At 41.4% G+C, this 20717-nt stretch overlaps 1 protein-coding gene across 1 annotated transcript in view; it reads right to left on the bottom strand.

Moving 5' to 3' along the window:
• Grm3 (glutamate metabotropic receptor 3) overlaps positions 1 to 20717 on the bottom strand; it is a 102074-nt gene that overhangs the window by 67835 nt on the left and 13522 nt on the right. Inside the window, exon 2 of the mRNA XM_052172405.1 lies at positions 6116 to 6971. Coding sequence (XP_052028365.1) covers positions 6116 to 6971 — 856 coding nt within the window. The remainder of the gene's footprint in view (positions 1 to 6115; positions 6972 to 20717) is intronic.

The following is a 20717-nucleotide window of genomic DNA, read 5'->3' as shown; positions in this document are numbered from 1 at the left end:
TTGAACACATGGGCACATAAGTTCAAGAATTGACAAATGGAACCTCATAAAATTGTAAAGCTTCCGTAAGGCAAAGGACATTCTCAATAGGATAAAACAGCAACCAACAGATTTGGAAAAGGTCTTTATCAATACTACATCAGATAGAGGGCTAATATCCCATATATACAAAAAACTCAAGAAGTTAGACTCCAGAGAACCAAATAACCATATTAAAAATGGGGAACAGAGCTAAACAGAGAATTCTCAACTGAGGAAACTTAAATGGCTGAGAAGCACCTAAAGAAATGTTCAACATCCTTAGTCATCAAGGAAATGCAAATCAAAATGACCCTGAGATTCCACCTCATACCAGTCAGAAAGGCTAATATCAAAAATTCAGATGACAGCTGTGGGAAGCCATTAGAGATCCTTACTTCGGCCCCGGCTGGGAGAGCTGACAGGGCAAAGGTCCTGAGTAAAACAAAGGAGAGCCTCTCCTGTAATTGCGGTGGAAGGAAGTCCTGAGATAACTTCAGTAGTCTCCAGCCTGTGCAAACACCAGATATCTCCACCGGAGGACCCTTATCTCTTTCCGCTGAAACTGCTAGATTGCCCTTCCTTCCTTTGTCCTTGCCTTGAGGCACATCCCTCCTGAAAGCCTTAAAACCTGTGTACCCCAGAACATTAAACGAGATCTTGACAATTGAACCCCCTCTGCCTGGTCTCCATTCTTCTCCCCGCCCCCCCTTTGACCCGCAGGTAGTGCCCCTTCGGAACTCTGGAATAATTTGACCTGCCGGATGGGTTACAGACAGCAGATGCTGTTGAGGATATGACGAAAGAGGAACTCTCCTCCATTGCTGGTGGGATTGCAAGCTGGTATAACTACTCTGGAAATGAGTCTTCAGGTTCTTCAGAAAATGGGACATAGTACTACCTGAGGAGCCAGCTGTACCACTCCTGGGAATATTCCCAGGAGATGCTGCAACATGTAATAAGGACCCATGTTCCACTATGTGCATAGTAGCCATATTTATAATAGCCAGAAGCTGGAATCAAGTTAGATATCCCTCAAAAGAGGAATGGATACAGAAAATGTGGTACATTTACACAAAGGAATACAACTCAGCTATTGAATCAATGACTTCATGAAATTCTCAGGCAAATGGATGGAACTAGAAAGTTACCTCCTGAATGAGGTAACTCAGTTACAAAAGAACACACATGGTATGTACTTAATGATAAGTGTATGTTAGCCTAAAAGTTCAGAATACCTAAAAGTTACAAATCACAGACCATATGAAACCCAACAAGAAGGAAGACCAAAGTGAGGGTGCTTCGATGCTTCTTAGAAGAAGAAACAAAATGCTCACAGGAGGAAATATGGAGACAAAGTGTGACGTAGAAACTGATGGAAAGGCCATCCAGAGACTGCCCCACTTGGGATCCATCCCATATACAGTCACCAAACCCAGACACTATTGCAGATGCCAAGAAGTGCTTGCTGACAGGAGCCTGATATGGCTGTCTCCTGAGAGGCTCTGCCAGAGCCTGACAAATACAAATGCAGATGCTCACAGCCAACCATTGGACTGAGTGCGGACTCCCAAATGGAGGAGTTGGAGAAGGGACTGAAGGAACAGAGGAGTTTTGCAGCCCCATAGGTGGAACAACAGTGTCAACAGGTCAAACCCCAGGAGTTCCTGGGACTGGACTACCAACCAAAGAGCACACATGGATGGAGCCATGGCTCAGGCTGCATGTGTGGCAGAGGATGGCCTTGTTGGACATCAGTGGGAGGAGCTGCCCTTGGCCCTGAACGTGTTTGATACCCCAGTGTAGGGGAATGCCAGGTCAGGAAGAAGGGAGTGGGGGGGGGGAGGCTGGGAGAGGGAGGATGGTCTAGGGCGTTTCTGAAGGGAAGACCTGGAAAGGGGAAAGCATTTGAAATGTAAATAAAGAAAATATCCAAAAAAATAAGTTAATATTTTCTATTTTTCCTTTCTTGAGATTGAATTTCTAGTAGCTGAAGATGATCATAAACTCCTAACCTTTCTGCTCCCAGCTCTTCAGTACCAACAGTACAGACTTATGAAATAATGTTTGTTTAATGTAAAACAATCATAGTTTCAGAGGAATTATATTTGATTAAATAAATATACTGAAATTTATTTATTTATTTTTTTTAGTCACTAAAAAAATAAAAAGAATGGGTCTCCATGTGAAAGCCACATTTTCATGAAGGCACAAAGAAGTTAGAGAAACTTATAGCATCAGGGTACATGGGAAAGAATTCCATGCAGTCAACCTGTAGGGAGATGGAACCCTGCACACCCTTGGGTGAAGAGTGGCTGGAGTAGAACTGGAAAGGGAGACTACGAGTCAGGCAGTGAGGGCAGGGAGGGACAACTCAGGTCGGACTTACAGGGCAAGGAAGGAATGTAGTATTAAACGACAGTGAGTGATGGTGAACAAGGACTTCTCAAAGGTCTTGGAGCAGATGAGACACTAGAGAATAGGTTATGGGGCTGTCGAGGGGTAGGCGAGAATGAGCAATTTGGAGGGCACTAAGGAAATTCAAGCTAGCTTCGTGTTTGGATCCTGCCGAGAGCCACCGAGGTCATCAGTGGTAAGATAACTGAGCTGATGAATTTGGAAAGTGAAGCTTGTAAGGGATGTTAGGCCCTTGGATGAAAGGTGCAACGCAAAGGCCGTGAGAGAAGGCAGAGAAGGCAGATGGGAGAGATGTCAGAATGCTATACATAGGGGGAGCTGGTCTGCTCACAGAATGAAGATGGAAGTAAAACCATGGTGTGTTTGGACTGCAGATAATCTTCATGCAAAGAAAAGGGAACTGCAGATTTGTCTAGAGAGCTTGGACTTGGTTATATCCACGCCAGGAGAGTTTGCTATTTAGAGTTTGCTATTTTTGAGAACACATATTTCCCTTAAATCTATTTAGCAAAATGAATTTCCAAAGGGAGCCAACTTCATAAGACTAAGCCAACCAACACAGGTGCCAGCAACTTGGAGTGTAACAAAACACCAGGGATTATGTGGCCAAAGTCTTATAAGAAGCATAGCTATTATAGAATTGGTAGCCGTTGTGCATTTGCATAATCTTGGAGTCACTTGGTAGAAGCAGATGTCAAGAAGAGGATTTTTGAACCCAATTGGGCAGATGTGGCAATGTCAGCTTAGTATTGACTATCATACCTATTTCATTAATATGTGATTGAGAAAACCAGATACTTTTTCAGCAAACAAACATAAAATAATCTGGTTTTTCAATTATTAAGAAAATAAGAATTTCCTATGGTAATTTTTCATTAAGGCAGGACTACTGCATAATTACTTATAATCTTTCACCTAGTTCTGAGCTTTAGGATATATGTATATCTATGGAGCTAGGCAGATAGTTTAATCATAAAATACCTGGCATGTAAGCATATGTATGTGAGTTTGCATGTAACACACACAACCAGCTGTGGTGGTGCATATGCGCAACCACAGAGCTGAGAAATCAGACAGAGAGACCCGTCAAGCTCACTGGCTCTCCAGCCTGGTGGGAATGATGAGTTCCAAGTGTACTGGGAGAGTCGTCTCAAAAAATATGGCAGAGAATACTTGAAGAAGACACATGACAACAATGCACACACACACACACACACACACACACAGAGAGCAATAAGACACACATATGCACCTGCCAACAAAAGTATACCTTCTACTACCATTGTATAAACTACATACAGAAACACACACACACACACACACACACACACACACACACACACACACTCACACACACACACACACACATGCACCTACCAACAAAAATGTATACCTTCCACCACCATTTTATAAACTACATACAGAAACACATCTCTCTCTCTTAATCTCTCTCTCTCTCTCTCTCTCTCTCTCTCTCTCTCTGTCTCTCTCTCTCTCTCTCTCTCTCTCACACACACACACACACACACACAGGTTACTACAATCTCAGCATGAAATTCTACACTCAGTATTCTATTCTTCATATATTCCTCTAGACTGAAGGATGAGATTCATGCAGTCAATCCTTTATTTTTAAAAATATCTCGTTAGACAATCTCTCTATCTTGCTACCCATGTAATGTAATTCTTATTTCCAAGCATATTTATTTTGTGGCTAGTCTATCTTACCTGTGTCTTCTGTAGTTCAAATCTGTTTTCTCTCTCTCTTCATAAATGGAGAGGGGTGGCTAATGTCTGACTAATTGAGAAGGCCAGAATGCCACTTTGTGGTGAGGCCTTGCAGGGCAAAGAGAACTGTAGAATGGAAACCGGTAATTGAACAAGACAGAGGAAAGAAGTCACATTTGTTTTATTTATCTAAATTGTGGCCTTATTTCTTCACTTTCCTCTGCTTTTTATGACCCAAGCATCCAGATGAAGGAAAATGATATGGTTAGCTTACAAGAGCTCTCTGAAATCTGCGCTTCACTTGTTTTGGCTGTTGATGAATGAATTGTATGTTGTATATATTCTCAGATTGATGGGCAAATAGAATATACAAGGTAATATACGTGGAGACTAAAGAGGAATGCTTATCTTACAGGTAGTCTTTGGGGGGGTAACATACTTAGATAACTGTCTTTAAGAATTATGTCTTTATGAAGTGAAGATACATTTTGGTACTCACTTTAGAGTCTATTTCTTTGGAGATGTCAGGAGGACTTAAGAGATTCTGATGTGAATGATAATTTTCTAGTAACCTATTCTCCCCTATCCCTATTGCGTCTGATTGTTTCCATATGAATCGATACACAGAAACGATAAGAAATGCTGAATCTTCAGTGCTTCCTGTAATCATTCCAGTGGTAAGAGGCCACATCCGTCGGGTGGACAAGAAGGAAGCTGACCATCACTTTTGCCCTTCAGGGAGAATAAAGGGTAGAAAATAAACAAAAATCCCCCATGGAATATGTGTGCTCGTTTTCAAGGCTGCCGTGAAGTGTATGGGAATTTTGGAACAGAAGCCGCTGACTGTGGGTCCTCCCTCCCTCCCTACACCCAGCAATGTTGCAGAGTGTTTGAGTCCTGGGTGACCACCTGCAAAAGAGATGCGAGAATTCCTGTTGCTCCAGATCATGCGATTTAAGCATATAAGCTTCCAGATCCAGGGAGAAGAACTGAAATTGACTGTGCAGACCAGAATCATCACTCAGTGACATAGGAAACGTTAAATAGTGTAGGCATATAAATACCTTGGATGACTATAATAAATGCTGCTAACAATTTTATGATTTGGCTTTAAGTCTTGAGAGCCATAGACTGTGCTACTGAGTTGATACCACATGTGAAAATGCAAACCTAAAGTCTGTGTGTTTAATATGTTAATAATGCAAAACTGTATTTTGGAAATATTTATGTCATATTTGGAAGTAGGTTAAAGGAGAGCAGAATTCATGTTGGAAGCGCTTGTGTAGTTACTTCTGGCTAGAATGACTTCAGTCTTCAATTGGTTTCTCTTAAGGATCACAGAGAAAGTTGCATTTTGTAATATAATTTGAGAGAACCCACAACTTCTAAAAACCCCAAGGGAATATTTCTATATAGCAGAATAAATAAATCGCAGAGCTTCTTGGGACTCACCATGGTCTGGTTGCTTTTCCTATTCTGTCCCTAATTAGGCTCTGGGAAAAAAGTGACTTTTTCTCACCCACTGTGACAGTTATGAGATTCTTTTGCTCAGATCCCTCACACGGAGAGCTTAGAATTCACGTCCTTTAGACAGTTGCCAATCCCGCAGCAGAAGATTAAATGCCCCTATCATATGTGTCATATCCTGCAGCTAAGAGAAAAGAGAGTCAATGTAGCGTGGCCCCTTCCCGGCGGCTGCCGCAGCGGGGCCATCAAGACAGCCTAGGGGCCTTTCAAATTCATGTAGCGTAGTAGCCAACATATTCGTCAAAAATGAACAAGACTACCAAAGAGCTATCATTGCATCACGTCTCGGCATCTTAAAGATTATGAACCCCCTTTTGTGTGGCTCTAAACTTCTAAAGCCAGGATGTCTGTTTAGGAGCAGAGCCTTTGGCTCCTGGCTGAGTCCACTTGTTCATGTCACAGAAGACAAAGGCTCATTGCTTACCTGTGAAGTTGATTTTCAGCAAATAATCCTTGTACAATTTCTTTCCATCCAGGATCTTCATTGCGTCACAGAGTTTGGTGGTGTTGGGACAGAGGGTGCGCTGCATTTTGTGCAGCGCATGCGCCATGGCATAAACTGCATTCACCACAAACATGATCTTGGATTCTTGCTCATAGTTGCTGCTGTCAATGGCCAGGTGCTTGTCACAAACCCGTCGGTGGTTTTTCTTGTTCTGGAGGCTACACTGGAACTTCTGCTCCCAGAAGTCTCGGAACCAGGGGTTACGATGATTGTTGTAGGGGTTGAGGCTCTGGAAGTAGCGATCAAACTGGCGAACAGGATGGGATGCCAGCTCTAGGGTGATGGCGCCATAGGCGACGTGCTCACTGCCCTTGACGATGCTCTCCTGTGCACCCCAGCCATCGCTGGCCACCCAGGTGAAGGAGGCATTCACGCGACTGGCTGCAGCGATCAGCTCTCGTGAGTCATCACTGCGCATGAACAGGACCACAACCCGGGCATTCGGTTTCTGCAGGAGCTCACGGATCACGCTGTCATAGGACTTGCGGATGTTGGAGCGGCCCACCTTTTCAGCAGTGGCGATGCAGATGTTGCGCAGCCGTGCTTCCTGCTCGAAGGCCTCAATCCCTGTCTCCCCATAGTCACCCTCAGAGGCAACAGTGGACACATAGGTCCAGTTGAAGAAGCGCAAGATCTCGGCCATAGCTTTGGCCTGGTAGAAGTCAGGGGGCACGGTCCTGGCAAAGTAATCATAGCGCGACTTGTCGCTGAGCTTGGCGCTGGTGGAGGCGTAGCTTATCTGAGGGATCTGGAAGAGCCTCAGCAGGTTTGCCACCTGAGCAGGGAGAAAAGAGAGGCGCCGGTTTAAAAACTAAGAAGCAAATGACTATGTGCAAGAAATTGTTACACCATTCACGTCTGTTACTAGCTTCCTTTTCGAGTAGAGGTCACTTCTTGAGACCTTTACCAGATACTTTCCTGGGTACCGTGTTTAGATATAGGGGGCAGACAGGTCCAAAGTAGGCAGTGTTTGTTTTGGAGAAGAGCATGATGGAAAATGGGAAGCCACCGTGGCTGGACCTTCTTAAGGTCTGTGCTAGACTCTAGACTAATGAAATCTGCTCAGTGGCTCTGAACGTGGTCGCTTTAAGTTCCCGGGGTCCTGCTATAGCTCAGTAGACAATGAACTACAGTGAAGTGGCCAAATTCGGTTTTCAGACAACTTGGCTGTGGTTGTATAGAAAGAGCCCGGGTGTTTAATTCTCACTTCCCCCTCTTTCGCTAAAAATGGCAGTCTCTGAAAGAGTTTAATTTGGGAACTGAGTGCCACATGGACAATCCAAATTAGACATTTATTATCTAGGTTAAGAAAAAAAAAACATTCTACTTAAATTCTATACAGATCATTCAAAATTTTAGGTGTATAATTTGATAAACTTCTGAAATTACAGTAACTTTTCCTTTGCCTTGTTTTTTCCTAAAATTCGTAAGAGGAAAGCATGCAGAGATTCTCTTTTTATGGTATTTTTAATTAAAATTTAAATAAAGAGGTACTGATGACATTGCTAACAATGATTGAGTGCTTTGACGTATTTTAAGCCTATACTGAGCAAAAAATTTAATATTTTTAATAAGTTGTCAACATTCTGCTATTGTTATTTATTATAGGACAAAAGAGGAAGTGGCCCTAGTTTATCAAAAAATGCTGCATGAAATATTTTGAAAATATATATTGTTACACATATCAAAATAGAATACATTCATATCTAGTAAGAAATTTGCTTTTAGCTAGGTGGTGGTGGTTGATGCCTTTAATCTCAGCACTAGGGAGGCAGAGGCAGGCATATGTCTTCAGCTGGAGGCCAGCCCGGTCTACAGAATGAGTTCCAGGACAGCCAGTGCCACATACAGAGAAACCCTGTCTTGAAAATAAGTAAGTAAATACATACATACATAAATACATACATACATACATAAACACATAAATAAATTTTGTTTTTATTCTTTCTAGCTTTTAAAAGGTCTGTCTTTACTGACTTTAAATTACATAATCCTGTGTCAACTTTAATAAAACAAGTTGACCATTTCAGAAAACTATATGTTGGAGTAAGCTTAGGTACTTTGAAAGTTTTTCTTCTAGCAACTGTAGTTTTGTGTTTACATACGACATGCAGGGATATCAGCTTGAAATAGGCCATTCTGAACACAACACAAGTAACACGACACAATGGATATCTGAGTCCTGATTAATCCTCATTTCACGCAGAAGGGAAACCAACAACCAGGCTCATACACAGTCACACAGCATGTTGTTAGAGATCTGGCTTGCTATCAAAAATAACCCTGATAGAGTCAGGGCTATCAGACATAGTTTCCAGTTCCAGTAACTCTCACTTAACTTCTATTGGACAGCTGGAAAAGTCTGACATCTGGCACATCAAATAGTGAAAAATTAGAACCTCAAGAGAAGGCAAATGGTTGGATGAGTAGGTCAAGTGCAGTCTTCTCTGCTAAGGACTGGAAACTTCTGTACAGAAAGGCTTGCCCGCGCTGGCTGATCAGAGCACAGGAATACTTTTTGTTGGGCAGGTGGCCCTGAACCAATACTGCCATCACTCTTAGTACCAGACTTCCACTGGACATATGTGGTACTACGACAACTGTGGTAATGCAATCTTTTTCTGTACAGAGACCCGATTGTGAAGTTTCTGGATAGCACCAGAAAGGCCACTTCTTATTGATGGAATACTTTCCTCAACCTCAAGTTGGAGTCACCAGAACCTGTCCTGTCTAGGGAGGCATTAAAGAATGCCCAGTGGCATTATTTCCTGGAAGTGAAGAACCACAGCTCCTAAGCTGTTGAAATTTTTTCCCAAAAGGGTAAGGAAGTGATTAAGAAAAAGTTTTTTCTTGGCCTTTGACTGCTGGACCGTGGCTTTAAGTTTGCTGTTTCAGAATGTCTGAGGACAACTTACAGTCAAGAAGAGCTGCACAGGAGGATGAGTTAGCTCCAACATGATAGCTACATGAACATTCTCTGTGCTGGGAAGATGTACAGGGAGCTGTTTGGAAAGGTGGTGGACTCAAATAAACTACTGATTATTGCCATTATTTTTACAATGGCTCTACATGCCAATGTGCATCTGTATTTAGTTTAGAGAGCTACAGCTAACTCTAGGAAAAGGAAGCATAGTTGCAGAGTTAAGACACAAGGATAGAACTCTCAGAAGTACAATGTCAACTGTATTGTCTATATTGAACAGCATGGAGCGATCATATAAAGTAATGAAATTCTGAGTTGCATTATAAACACATTTACAACAAATTAATGCTAGGGTAAAATACTGAAACACTCTTATTTTAGAAAATTGTTCTTTTAAATTTAGTTTCCTTAGTTATAATTGTTCTGAATTAATAAGTACATACCACAGAGGGCAGATTGCTAATCTCGTCCCTTTCTCCTTACTCCTTCAGTCTAGTGTGATTTCTAGAGAACAACAGTCATACATTGGTTTGTGCATTTTTAATGGATCCATTTTCTTATAACATCAGTTACTATTTGTAATAATTGTGTGTGTGCTACTGGGCATATATCCAGAGGATTCTTCAGCATGCAATAAGGACACATGCTCCACTATGTTCATAGCAGCCCTATTTGTAATAGCCAGAAGCTGGAAAGAACCTAGATGTCCTTCAACGGAGGAATGGATACAAAAAATGTGGTATATTTATACAATGGAGTACTATTCAGCCATTAGAAACAATGAATTCATGAAATTCTTAGACAAATGGATGGAGCTGGAGAACATCATACTAAGTGAGGTAACCCAGTCTCAAAAGATCAATCATGGTATGCACTCACTGATAAGTGGATATTAGCCTAGAAACTTTGAATACCCAGGACATAATCCACAAATTAAATGATGTCCAAAAAGAATGGAGGAGTGGGCCCTGGTTCTGGAAAGACTCAGTGCAAGAGTATAGGGGAATTCCAGAACAGGGAAGTGGGAAGGGGTAGATGGAAGAATAGGGGGATGGAAGAGGGTTTATGGGACTTGTGGGGAGTGGGGACCCAGAAAAGGGGAAATCATTTGCAATGTAAATAAAAATAAATAAATAAATTAATTAAAAAAATAATTGTGTGTGTGTGTCTAAATCTGCACATGTATTTTCTTTTTTGTTATTTACAAGGACCTTTTGAGGTAGATGTTATCTTCATTTCAACATGTAAAGCTGAATTCTATGAATTCATGAAACCTTTTCATAGTTTTTGCAATTAAAAGTGTGGAAGAAAATCAAAATGCAATACTAGGCATTTGACTGCCAATACCACGGTTATCTTCTGCCTTGCGCTTTACCTCTCTTGTGTGGTCATCAATTTGAGGCTTGGAATGTGGAGACATTCAGCCATGGAGAACACAAGAGAAGAATGTATCAAGTGTTTGGTGTGTATCAAATACTATCTAGTTGGTGTCAGGAGGAGTTATCTTTGTATGTGCATGTTCCTGTGTGAATGCAAATACGTGCCTGCCCCAGAATATAAGTGAAGGGACAGGGAGAACTCAGGGGACACTGCTCACCCTCTGCCTCTACGTACAGCAGCCTTCTGGAGGTTCTTCCAGTTATTACCTTATATCCTGGTATAAGAGAACTGGCATCACAGACATGTGCGACCTTATGTAGTTTTATGAGGAGTCTGAGGATCCAACTTCAGGTCTTTGTGCTTTTGCAGGAAGCACTTTATCCACTGACCTATCTTCCTAGACTTTTGAGAGTTTTGTAAATGTAAAATTTAAATTTGGGGCTGGGAGATGCCCAGGTAGTCGTCTGCTAAGTTCTCTGTCTTATTTGTCTATAATTGGGCATTTTAAAACATTCCTGCCTTGCTAACTGGCCATATGGTTTTTTTTGAGAAAGCATAAAGTAAGAAAAACTCCTACACTGGACATCATTTTGAATGATAAAGGAAGAATCATCTAAGGATGGGAAAGTGGTATAAAATTAGGAAGAGAGTTACCCAGTTATGTTATTAGTAGAAGAGGAAGAAAGAAAACCAAGACCTAGTTATATGTTTTAGATAGAAGCATTTTTTTTTATAAAATATATGTACTTTGCAAAGGTAGAGATTATGTAAGTGATAAGTTTAAGAGCAGACGAAGGATTTAAAAATAATTCATATAATATAGTCTCAGTAAGAGAGAGAAGACAACCCCCCCAAACTACACTGGTTAATGGAAAGCACTGGAGGAACTGTGGGTTAAGGGATGAGTGAACTTGATATATCGGGAGCATCTCTGTGCTCAGTGTGAAGCTGTCTGTGAACTCATGAGCACTGCAGACAGTACAGAATGGGATATGGGAATGGAAGCATAGTATGTTATTGTCTTTATTTTGCCTTGACTTGTATTTCACAAGAAGATGGGGTTGGTGGAAACAGAGCTAATGGCTGGAGACGTTGACTCCATAAACATAGAAAATCATAGTTGGTCATGGTGATAGACACCTGTAATCTTAAAACCTGGGCTAGCTAAGGCAGAAGAATGGGGAACTTGAGGTCTGCATGGGCTTCATAGAGAGTCCTGTCTTTAGAGAAGATAACAACAGGACAACATTATTTCCCCCTTCTCAGTAAGGATGTATTCTGATGTGGAAATGGTGATACAAATGAAAGTAATATGAAAAACTTATCTTACACCAAATCTCTCCAGAAAGAAAGAAAAGCTCATAAAAGCATATTCAGTTTACGGTTATCAATGAATTCTGGAAAATGAAGATTAAATTGCAGAGTCATTTTAACAAATGAATAGTGGGAAGGTTAAAGTGTGAACGAAGAAGGAAAAGGGCAAATTCAGGAAACAAAAGAAAAGCAGACATAAGATAACAGGCATGGTCTTGGCACTTTCCGAGTTCCTGGCTTTCTAACAGACATGGTGCAAACACTTAGGCATGAATGAAGCAACTACTAAGAGTCCGGATGAGCTCAGTAAGAGCACATTTCACTTTCAGCATCAGCTAAACCTTTTAAAGAAGAATTGTTGTCTGGAGAACCATGGAGGATCAGGACTCCAAGCGAACATTAATGATGTTACCTGGGGTCTTGTGAATAAGGAACAGAGTTGGATTAAAAAAAAAACAGCAAAACTTTAAAATATACTCAAAGCAGATTTTGTGGGCATGGGGAGGTACAGGTTGTCTCTGTGTGTATCAAACTGACCTCGACTTGCTATGTCACTAGGCTATCTTTGAGTTAATGATCCTTCAGCCTCAGGCTCAGGAGAACTGGACGCTAGTATGCATCACCATGCCTAGCTGCGAGCAGCTTGGAAGAAACTGTGGATATAGAAGCCAAATAAGAATAAATTTGTCGTCAATACTCTTGGAAAAATAAAAACAAGCTGCAGGATCATTGGACTTCTAGTGCTTTAAGGCCTAATAAAGGTGATCTACACTGACATTCACAAGGGGAAGCGACTTTCCAAAATGTACAGTGCCACAGAAGAGAAGAGCTACGATGGAGCCCACACTCAGAGGAGGACAAGGCTCCCTTTCTGCCAGCAAGGTGACATCACATCAGCTGAGATGTAAGCTTCTGGGTTTAAGTTTAAATGACACAAGTCACGCTTCCTTATGAGAACTGGGAAAAATAAAACTACAAAATAAAAGTCGAAGGTTGCCATCCACACGGGCTGAAGTGTCATAGAGTGAGTAGTGAGTGCTTCCTCCACTTGACACTCAGTTCAGAGTTCTTCAAAAGTGGACATAGAGGAGCCCGTTTTCAAACACTTAGTGTTAGAAATGTCTTGGGATCCATAATACATTTAACAGTCCTGATATTTTGTCCAACCTCTTGTCCCATTGGAGATGTATTATCACTTTTTCTTCTTATTATTATTTTTTTTGAGATTCTAATGTAACTACAGCATTTCTCTTTCCCTGTCCTCTTTTCAAGCTCTTACATATGTTCCTTCTTGTTCCCTTTCAAATTCATGGCCTCCCTTTTCATCAATTGTTATTGCATGTGTGTGCGTGTGTGTGTGTGTGTGTGTGCACGCACACACACGCACACACGTATATATGTTTATATGTATGTATTCCTAACTGTTACCTGCTCAGTCTGGTTAATGTTTCTTGTAGGTACATTTAACTAATTGGCAGGTTCTTCTCCAGAGAAGCCTAATTGTCCCACTCCGGCATTCCTCAGTTGCCCGTAGTTATTGGTGTATGGTTGAGGGCCTTGTAGATTTTGCCCCATGAACATGGCAGGTTTATTATTGTCTTTCTTCAGCTCATATCTGGGCAGTCATGTTGATGAATGAGACTTTGTGATGGAGCTTCTGACATTACTAGGAGACCTGATCTCACAGAAAGCTGATCCTCTGGTTCTTACAATCCTTCTGTCTCTTCTTTCACAAAGGGCTCTAAGCTTTAGATGTGGGAAAGTTGTGTTGATGTATCCATTGGAACAAAATGACTCTGCATTTGATTTGTTGCTATTTTCTTCAGTGGTCTGTTGCAGAGCGTGCTTTGATGAGGGCTGAGGAACACACTCATCTCGGTGTATAAGGACTATAGTTTGGAATATATTCAGGGATTACACAGGTTTCATGTAGTGGTGGCTGGAGCTTCTCCTCCAAAATCCATGACTTCACTTGCCCTGAGTAAATGGCTAGGTTTATTGAGTGTGTCTTAAGTCCAATTACACCGCTGTTTGTTATTGCCAAGATATGTCTGCTACTACTGCACCATTAGGGTTCATGTGTCATGCTGGCCTTTGTTGTGGTGGTATATTGTCTCGTAATCTTCACAATAATTTTGTGGGGTAGAAAAGGCCATCATACCATTATATATATTGAAGAATTGAGGTGTGGTATGTTAATAGATATTGGATGCTGAATTTGACCTTGGAATCTGAGACCTCTCACTATACTCTATCATTCCAGATTGACTCAGTTGATTCTGCATGCCAAGTTCATTGCCTATAGTTTCCAATTCAGTGCTGCAATGACCTAATATATTGTGCTTGTCCATTTCTCTTTCTTAGCCTCTAAACTCCTTTATTTGAGAAGCATGAACAATCATTCCTTGTAAGCAAGAACATTCTTTTATAGTTATCTGGCCACACTTTGAAGTAGCCTCATAAACAACTGTTTGTGGACTGACCAGCTTCTATAAGAAAGATTTTTTTCTTTAAGCTACTGGGAAATTTTTGCCTAGAGGATGATATCTTCAGCTTGTAAATATCACAACAGAAACACATGCTAATTTCTATGTTATTTATGAAACTTTTGGACCAGGAAGTATGCACCCTTAATCTCTGTTACTCTTTCCTCAATGCCTCTCAGTTCTTGGGATGAATCAATATGTTTGTTAATCTAATCAACTAATGAGTGAATGGGTAATTTTCTGCTCTACCTTATCACCTTTTCTAAGAGATAGGTGTCTGTGGAAGAGGCAAACTGAAAAATGTAAAACTACCAACAAGCACCATAATCAATTTGTTGTGCAATGTGAGTTCTTTACTACTTGTGTTCAGTTTTTCATCAAAATGGAATAATACATAGGCAATTCATTTAGAGATTTAGGGATCCTCAGTCAAGATTTTTGTGCCATTAAAATCAGTTTATCCAAATAATATTTGCATGAACAGGCAAAAGAAAACCCATTCTATATCAGTTGTGCTTGCCATTCCACAAATTCCATAAAGACTATAAAACAAATTAAGGCCCTTATGAAGTTTGATTAATCAAACCATATATATATATTTAAGTTGGCCTCAAATAAACATAAAACTAAGTACCACCAAATGCATTGTTCTCAAGGTCTTCAGACAAGGTAGGCTTTCTCTTGTGACAAATGCATTGTGGACAGATATCAAACCAGTCACATCAGTTGCTCATTTATTGTTCTTACTGTGGGAACATATAAAATTTTGCTTTCCCTATAATCAATTCTAATTATGGAAACGTACTATATATATTCAAACACTTGTTATCATCAGAAAAATGCAATATATAATTACTGTTTTCATGTATTTATTTATTGTCTGTTGGTGTGTGCATGTATACGTGTGCTTATGCGTGTACATTGGCATGAGTGCACATGCCACAATATGAGCATGAGGTCAGAGGACAATTTGTAGAAGTTTGTTTTCCCCTTTCATGGTGTTTGAATCTGGGGATCAAAGTCAGAGTGGCAGGCTTGGTGGTGACAAGTCTCTATTCTCTGGACCATGCAGCTGCCTCATAGTAATTTCATATGCAAAGTTACTCGGGGTATACATTTTTTGGTGTCTTGAATTTATTTAGGAATTAGGTTTTAACTGTAGCCTAGACAGCCACAAATGTATTAACACTTACTTTTAAATCAAGAATGTAAGAAATTACAAGCTTTTGTTAATTTATTTGGGAATTGTATTCCTTGACAGTTTTCACCCTCAGATTATTCTAGGTGGCAGCCTTGATTTTGGTGACTCTTTGATCATGAAGAACAAAAGAATATCAACTCTGGGAAGGACTCGGGATATCTACCATTCTTTTTATGTTGTGAAAAAAGAGAATGTCAATTGGAACTTGTCAGAGTCCCCTGTGGCCCCCATGTCATGTCTTTTGCTCAGGCTCTCCCTGATGTGTCCATTTCACACCTGAGCTTTAGGCTTTCTGCTTGACACAATGTCATTTTGGAAAGAAAAAAAAAAAGAACCAAAAACTCAAACAAAAACTGAAAAAGCCATGCACTTTTAGAGCCTGTTATAAGTAAGTACCCACGAATGTGGTTTTCCTCCATGAGAGTTATTTTCAGAATTTTTATAACATTGGCTTCTGAATCTGTGCTCATGTATTAAAGGGAGCAATAGCAACTGGCTTTTACGTGGACCTATGCTTAGTTACAAAATTCCAGATGGAAAGAGGCACCAGACACTTCCAAGAAAGATGCTATTTGTAGGCCTGAGCTATATGCATTCGAAAAAGAAAGCATCGCTGCTGCCTCCAGGATCTGGGGACCTAACATAATAATCTCGGTAGCTTTGCCTTTTGTTCTGTGCAGTTCAAAGTCCACATCTCTTTGGGGTTGTTTTCTAAGAATAAGCCTACACCTTTAATTGTTCTGTAATGCATGCAGAGCTGAATTTTTATTTAGTCCTTTTAATTAAATGCTTATATATAAGCCACTGAGGACTGAACTTTGAACCGTCTGCTAGCTTACAACCTAGTTACCAGGTGAAGAAGTTCCAGAAATCGTGAGGCTAAGAAAACCCCGTGCTCTTCCTCTTCAGACAGATGAAATTAAACTATTAGCTGTACAAAATACCAGATTGGCTTGTATTTTAAACTAGAACTGGAGGTGGCTTGTAGTTGAGAAACTGCCTGAGGAACTCAAGCTGTTCCTATCACATGAGTTATCTGTCCATAAAGAATGCCAATCACATTGTTACTGCAAAAAGGGATTAGTCATGTTTTTTTCTTTAGCTGCAGCACATCTGGAAACATGACCCCCCCCAGGGGGTAAAACACTATAAAACTGCAAGAGTTAATTTAAATTTAGGAAATTATACAATATGGTAATAGTAGAGTAAATGGCAGTCTGCTCAGTATAATCTGAAAGTCACCTGTGCTTATATTCCAGGGGCTTTGAAAACAGAAGAGTCAGAGATGCTTTTTGCTGCTTTCCATCTTGACATAGCCCCAATGATGATCCTTGGAAATCTCAAGAAAAAGTCCCTCAAGGATGCCCTGGCTTTCCTCATTTCTATCCTAGTTTCCTTTGGATCCATCCCACCAAGCACCTGTGGTCTGCAGTCTGGACCATCATCTGCTTTTTCTGTCCTCCTTTGGAAACAAGGGATTGATTAGTCGTGAAGCTTATCTGGTTCCCTGTTCTCATGGCTGATCGATCAGACTGCAAAGATGTGCAGGTTAAGAAGGAGTCTCTGAGTCCTGTTATTTCAAAGGACAGACATCAGAAAGCAGGCCAGGAGTTCTGCTGTGACACTGCCGCTCCACACTGCAGTGTCTGTCTCCTTCCCTTCTCTTCATAGACCTATCTTAGGAATTATTTTCTACTTAGACTTAGCTGATTGCTCTGTAATTAAAAAAGGAAGAAGCAAAGAAGAAGCAGAAGCAGAAGCAGCAGCAGCAGCAGCAGCAGCAGCAGCAGCAGCAGCAGAAGAAGAAGAAGAAGAAGAAGAAGAAGAAGAAGCCATTTTACCCAGAGAATCACTGAATCTGTCTTTGATACCCCTTCTTTCCATGAGTTAATTTTCAAGGGAAGTCATGAAGCTGAATTGGATTCAGTTCCATACAGCAATAAGGACTCTGTGGTATTTATCTAGTGTTTATGCTGAACAGTTACACTTACAAAGCACTTGCAGGTTACTCAACACCAAAGGACATGTCAGAAGCATCCTTTAGTGCCTTAGGGATTGATTTTGGGGAATGTCTTTTGAAGATTTAACATAGTTCCAAGTTAACTTAAGCTATATTTTCACCAAGCCTCTGAAGTTACTTGTATACAATCAAGGCAATATGGCAACATCTGAACCCAATTCTCCTCTACCAACATGTCCTGGTATTGCAAAGATTCCATCATTTACAATTTGTTATTATTACTGTTTCTGGTTGTTAATCAAAAGTAAAAATTTCGAGAACTCTGCCTCCCGCCAGTCAGTTACCAGGGCTCCATATTGGTTCTCGGTCGCCAGAGAAATCAGACTGAGGTATGCAAATATAACCCGAGACCAACATCGCGGGGGTCTAAGCCCGACGGGCGTTGGCCTGCACCCAGGCCCTGGGCTGATCGGAGGTCCACCGGGGTGCAAACCCGGCCAGGAGGTTTTTTTCCTCCCGGGCCGGCGCGCGCACCACCACCATTTTGCCTAAGGGAAGCCAGGGAGACTAGCAGGCAAAACCAAACCGGCTAACAGGCATAGCCCAAGGCGGACATAGCAGGGGTCTCAGACGGTCAGGCCCTGGACTGCCCCCAGGCCCTGGGCTGCTCGGTGGGCCATCTGTGTGCCGACCCAGCCAGGAGGTTGTTTATCCGGGCCAGTTTGCGCACCACCGCCATTTTGCCTACGGGAAGCCAGAGAGACCTAGCAGGCAAAACCAAACCAGCTAACAGGCATAGCCCGAGGCGGACATAGCAGGGGTCTCAGACGGTCAGGCCCTGGACTGCCCCCAGGCTCTGGGCTGCTCGTTGGGCCATCTGTGTGCTGACCCAGCCAGGAGGTTGTTAGCCCAGCAGACTCTCCCAGCACTCTCAGGGAACTCGCGCATGCCACCATCCTAGCCACCTGACACACCCAATTAACACCCACAGCTGAGGGGAGCTTTGCACCAACATTGGCCTGCCAGGCTTTTGCCTAGACTCAGGGCCTGAGCAGCTAGGCTAGCCTTGTGTGCACCAACCCGGTTGGGAGTTCTGCTGCCCAGATCAGCCTAGGCGGCAGCACCACATATCCAAGTCCTGCAAGTGGCTAGCTGGGTTTCCGGGCGGCCAGCTGGGAGAAGTCAGTGTGCTCCAGTGAATCCAGCGGGCCCCAGCGGGAGCCTTTGGGTGCCTGCTTTGGGATCTGAACAGCCTGGGCAGCAGCACCCTGTCTACAAGCAGCGCAGGAGGTAAGCTGTGCACCAGAGGCCAACTGGGAAGGGGCAGCTTGCACTGGTGAGTCCAGCACTGACAAGAAAAACTAACACCAGTGAGAACTAGATGGCAAAAGGCAAGCGCAGGAACGTCACTAACAGAAATCAAGGCAATATGGCAACATCTGAACCCAATTCTCCTCTACCAACATGTCCTGGATACCCCATCACACCAGTAAAACAAGATTTGGATTTAAAATCACTGGTCATGATGCTGGTACAGGAACACATGAAGGACACACTTAAAGAAATTCAGGAGAAAATGGATCAAAAGTTAGAAGCCCTTGCAAGGGAAACACAAAAATCATTGAAAGAAATCCAGGAGAATACAAAAGCCAACAAGGAGGAAATGCAAAAAACACTTAAAGAAATACAGGAGAACTTTGATCAACAGGCTGAGGTCATGAAAGACGAAACACAAAAATCTCTTAAAGAAATACAGGAGAACTTTGGTCAACAGGCTGAGGTCATGAAAGAGGAAACACAAAAATCTCTTAAAGAATTACAGGAAAACACAAACATGCAAGTGAAGGAGCAAAGCAAAACCATCCAGGATCTAAAATCAGAAGTAGAAACAACTAAGAAAACTCAAAGGGAGACAACTTTGGAGATAGAAAGCCTTGGGAAGAAATCAGGGGACAGAGATACAAATATCAACAACAGAATACAAGAGATAGAAGAAAGAATCTCAGATGCTGAAGATTCCATAGAAACCATGGACTCAACAGTTAAAGAAAATGCAAAATGCAAAAAGCTTGTAACCCAAAATATCCAGGAAATCCAGGACACAATGAGAAGACCAAACCTAAGGATTATAGGCATAGATGAGAGTGAAGATTTACAACTTAAAGGGCCAGCAAATATCTTCAATAAAATTATGGAAGAAAACTTCCCTAACCTAAAGAGAGAGATGCCCATGAATATACAAGAAGCCTACAGAACTCCAAACAGACTGGACCAGAACAGAAATACTTCCCGTCACATAATAATCAAAACACCAAATGTTCTAAACAAAGAAAGAATAGTAAAGGCAGTAAGAGAAAAAGGCCAAGTAACATATAAAGGAAGACCTATCAGAATCACAGCAGACTTTTCACCTGAGACTATGAAGGCTAGAAGGTCCTGGGCAGATCTCATGCAGACTCTAAGAGAACACAAATGCCAACCAAAACTACTATATCCAGCAAAACTCTCAATCACCATAGATGGAGAAACTAAGATATTTCATGACAAAACCAAGTTTACCCAATATCTATCCACAAACCCGGCCCTAAAAAGGATAATAGGAGGGCAACACCAATACAAGGAGGGAAACTTCACCCTGGAAAAAGCAAGATAGTAACCTTTCATCAAACCCAAAAGAAGTTAAGCATTCAAATTTAAAAAATAACGTCAAAAATGATAGGAAGTAACAATCACTATTCCTTAATATCTCTTAACATCAATGGACTTAATGCCCCAATAAAAAAACACAGACTAACTGAATGGATACGTAAACAGGACCCTACATTTTGCTGCTTACAGGAAACACACCTCAGGGTCAAAGACAAACACTACCTTAGAGTAAAAGGCTGGAAGACAATTTTACAAGCAAATGGTCTCAGGAAACAAGCTGGAGTAGCCATTTTAATATCAGATAAAATTGACTTTCAACCCAAAGTCATCAAAAGAGACCCTGAGGGACACTTCTTGCTGGTCAAAGGAAAACTACAAAAAGAAGAACTGTCAATCCTGAACATCTATGCCCCAAATGCAAGGGCACCCTCTTTCGTAAAAGAAACTTTATTAAAACTAAAAGCACACATTGCACCTAACACAATAATTGTGGGTGACTTCAACACTGCACTTTCCTCAATGGACCGATCAGGGAAACAGAAACTAAACAGGGACACAATGAAACTAATTGAAGCTTTGGACCAATTAGATTTAACAGATATATATAG

The sequence above is a fragment of the Apodemus sylvaticus genome, chromosome 2, assembly GCF_947179515.1.
Source record: "Apodemus sylvaticus chromosome 2, mApoSyl1.1, whole genome shotgun sequence".
Taxonomy (NCBI): Eukaryota; Metazoa; Chordata; class Mammalia; order Rodentia; family Muridae; genus Apodemus; species Apodemus sylvaticus.
This window is presented reverse-complemented; position numbering and strand designations above follow the sequence as displayed.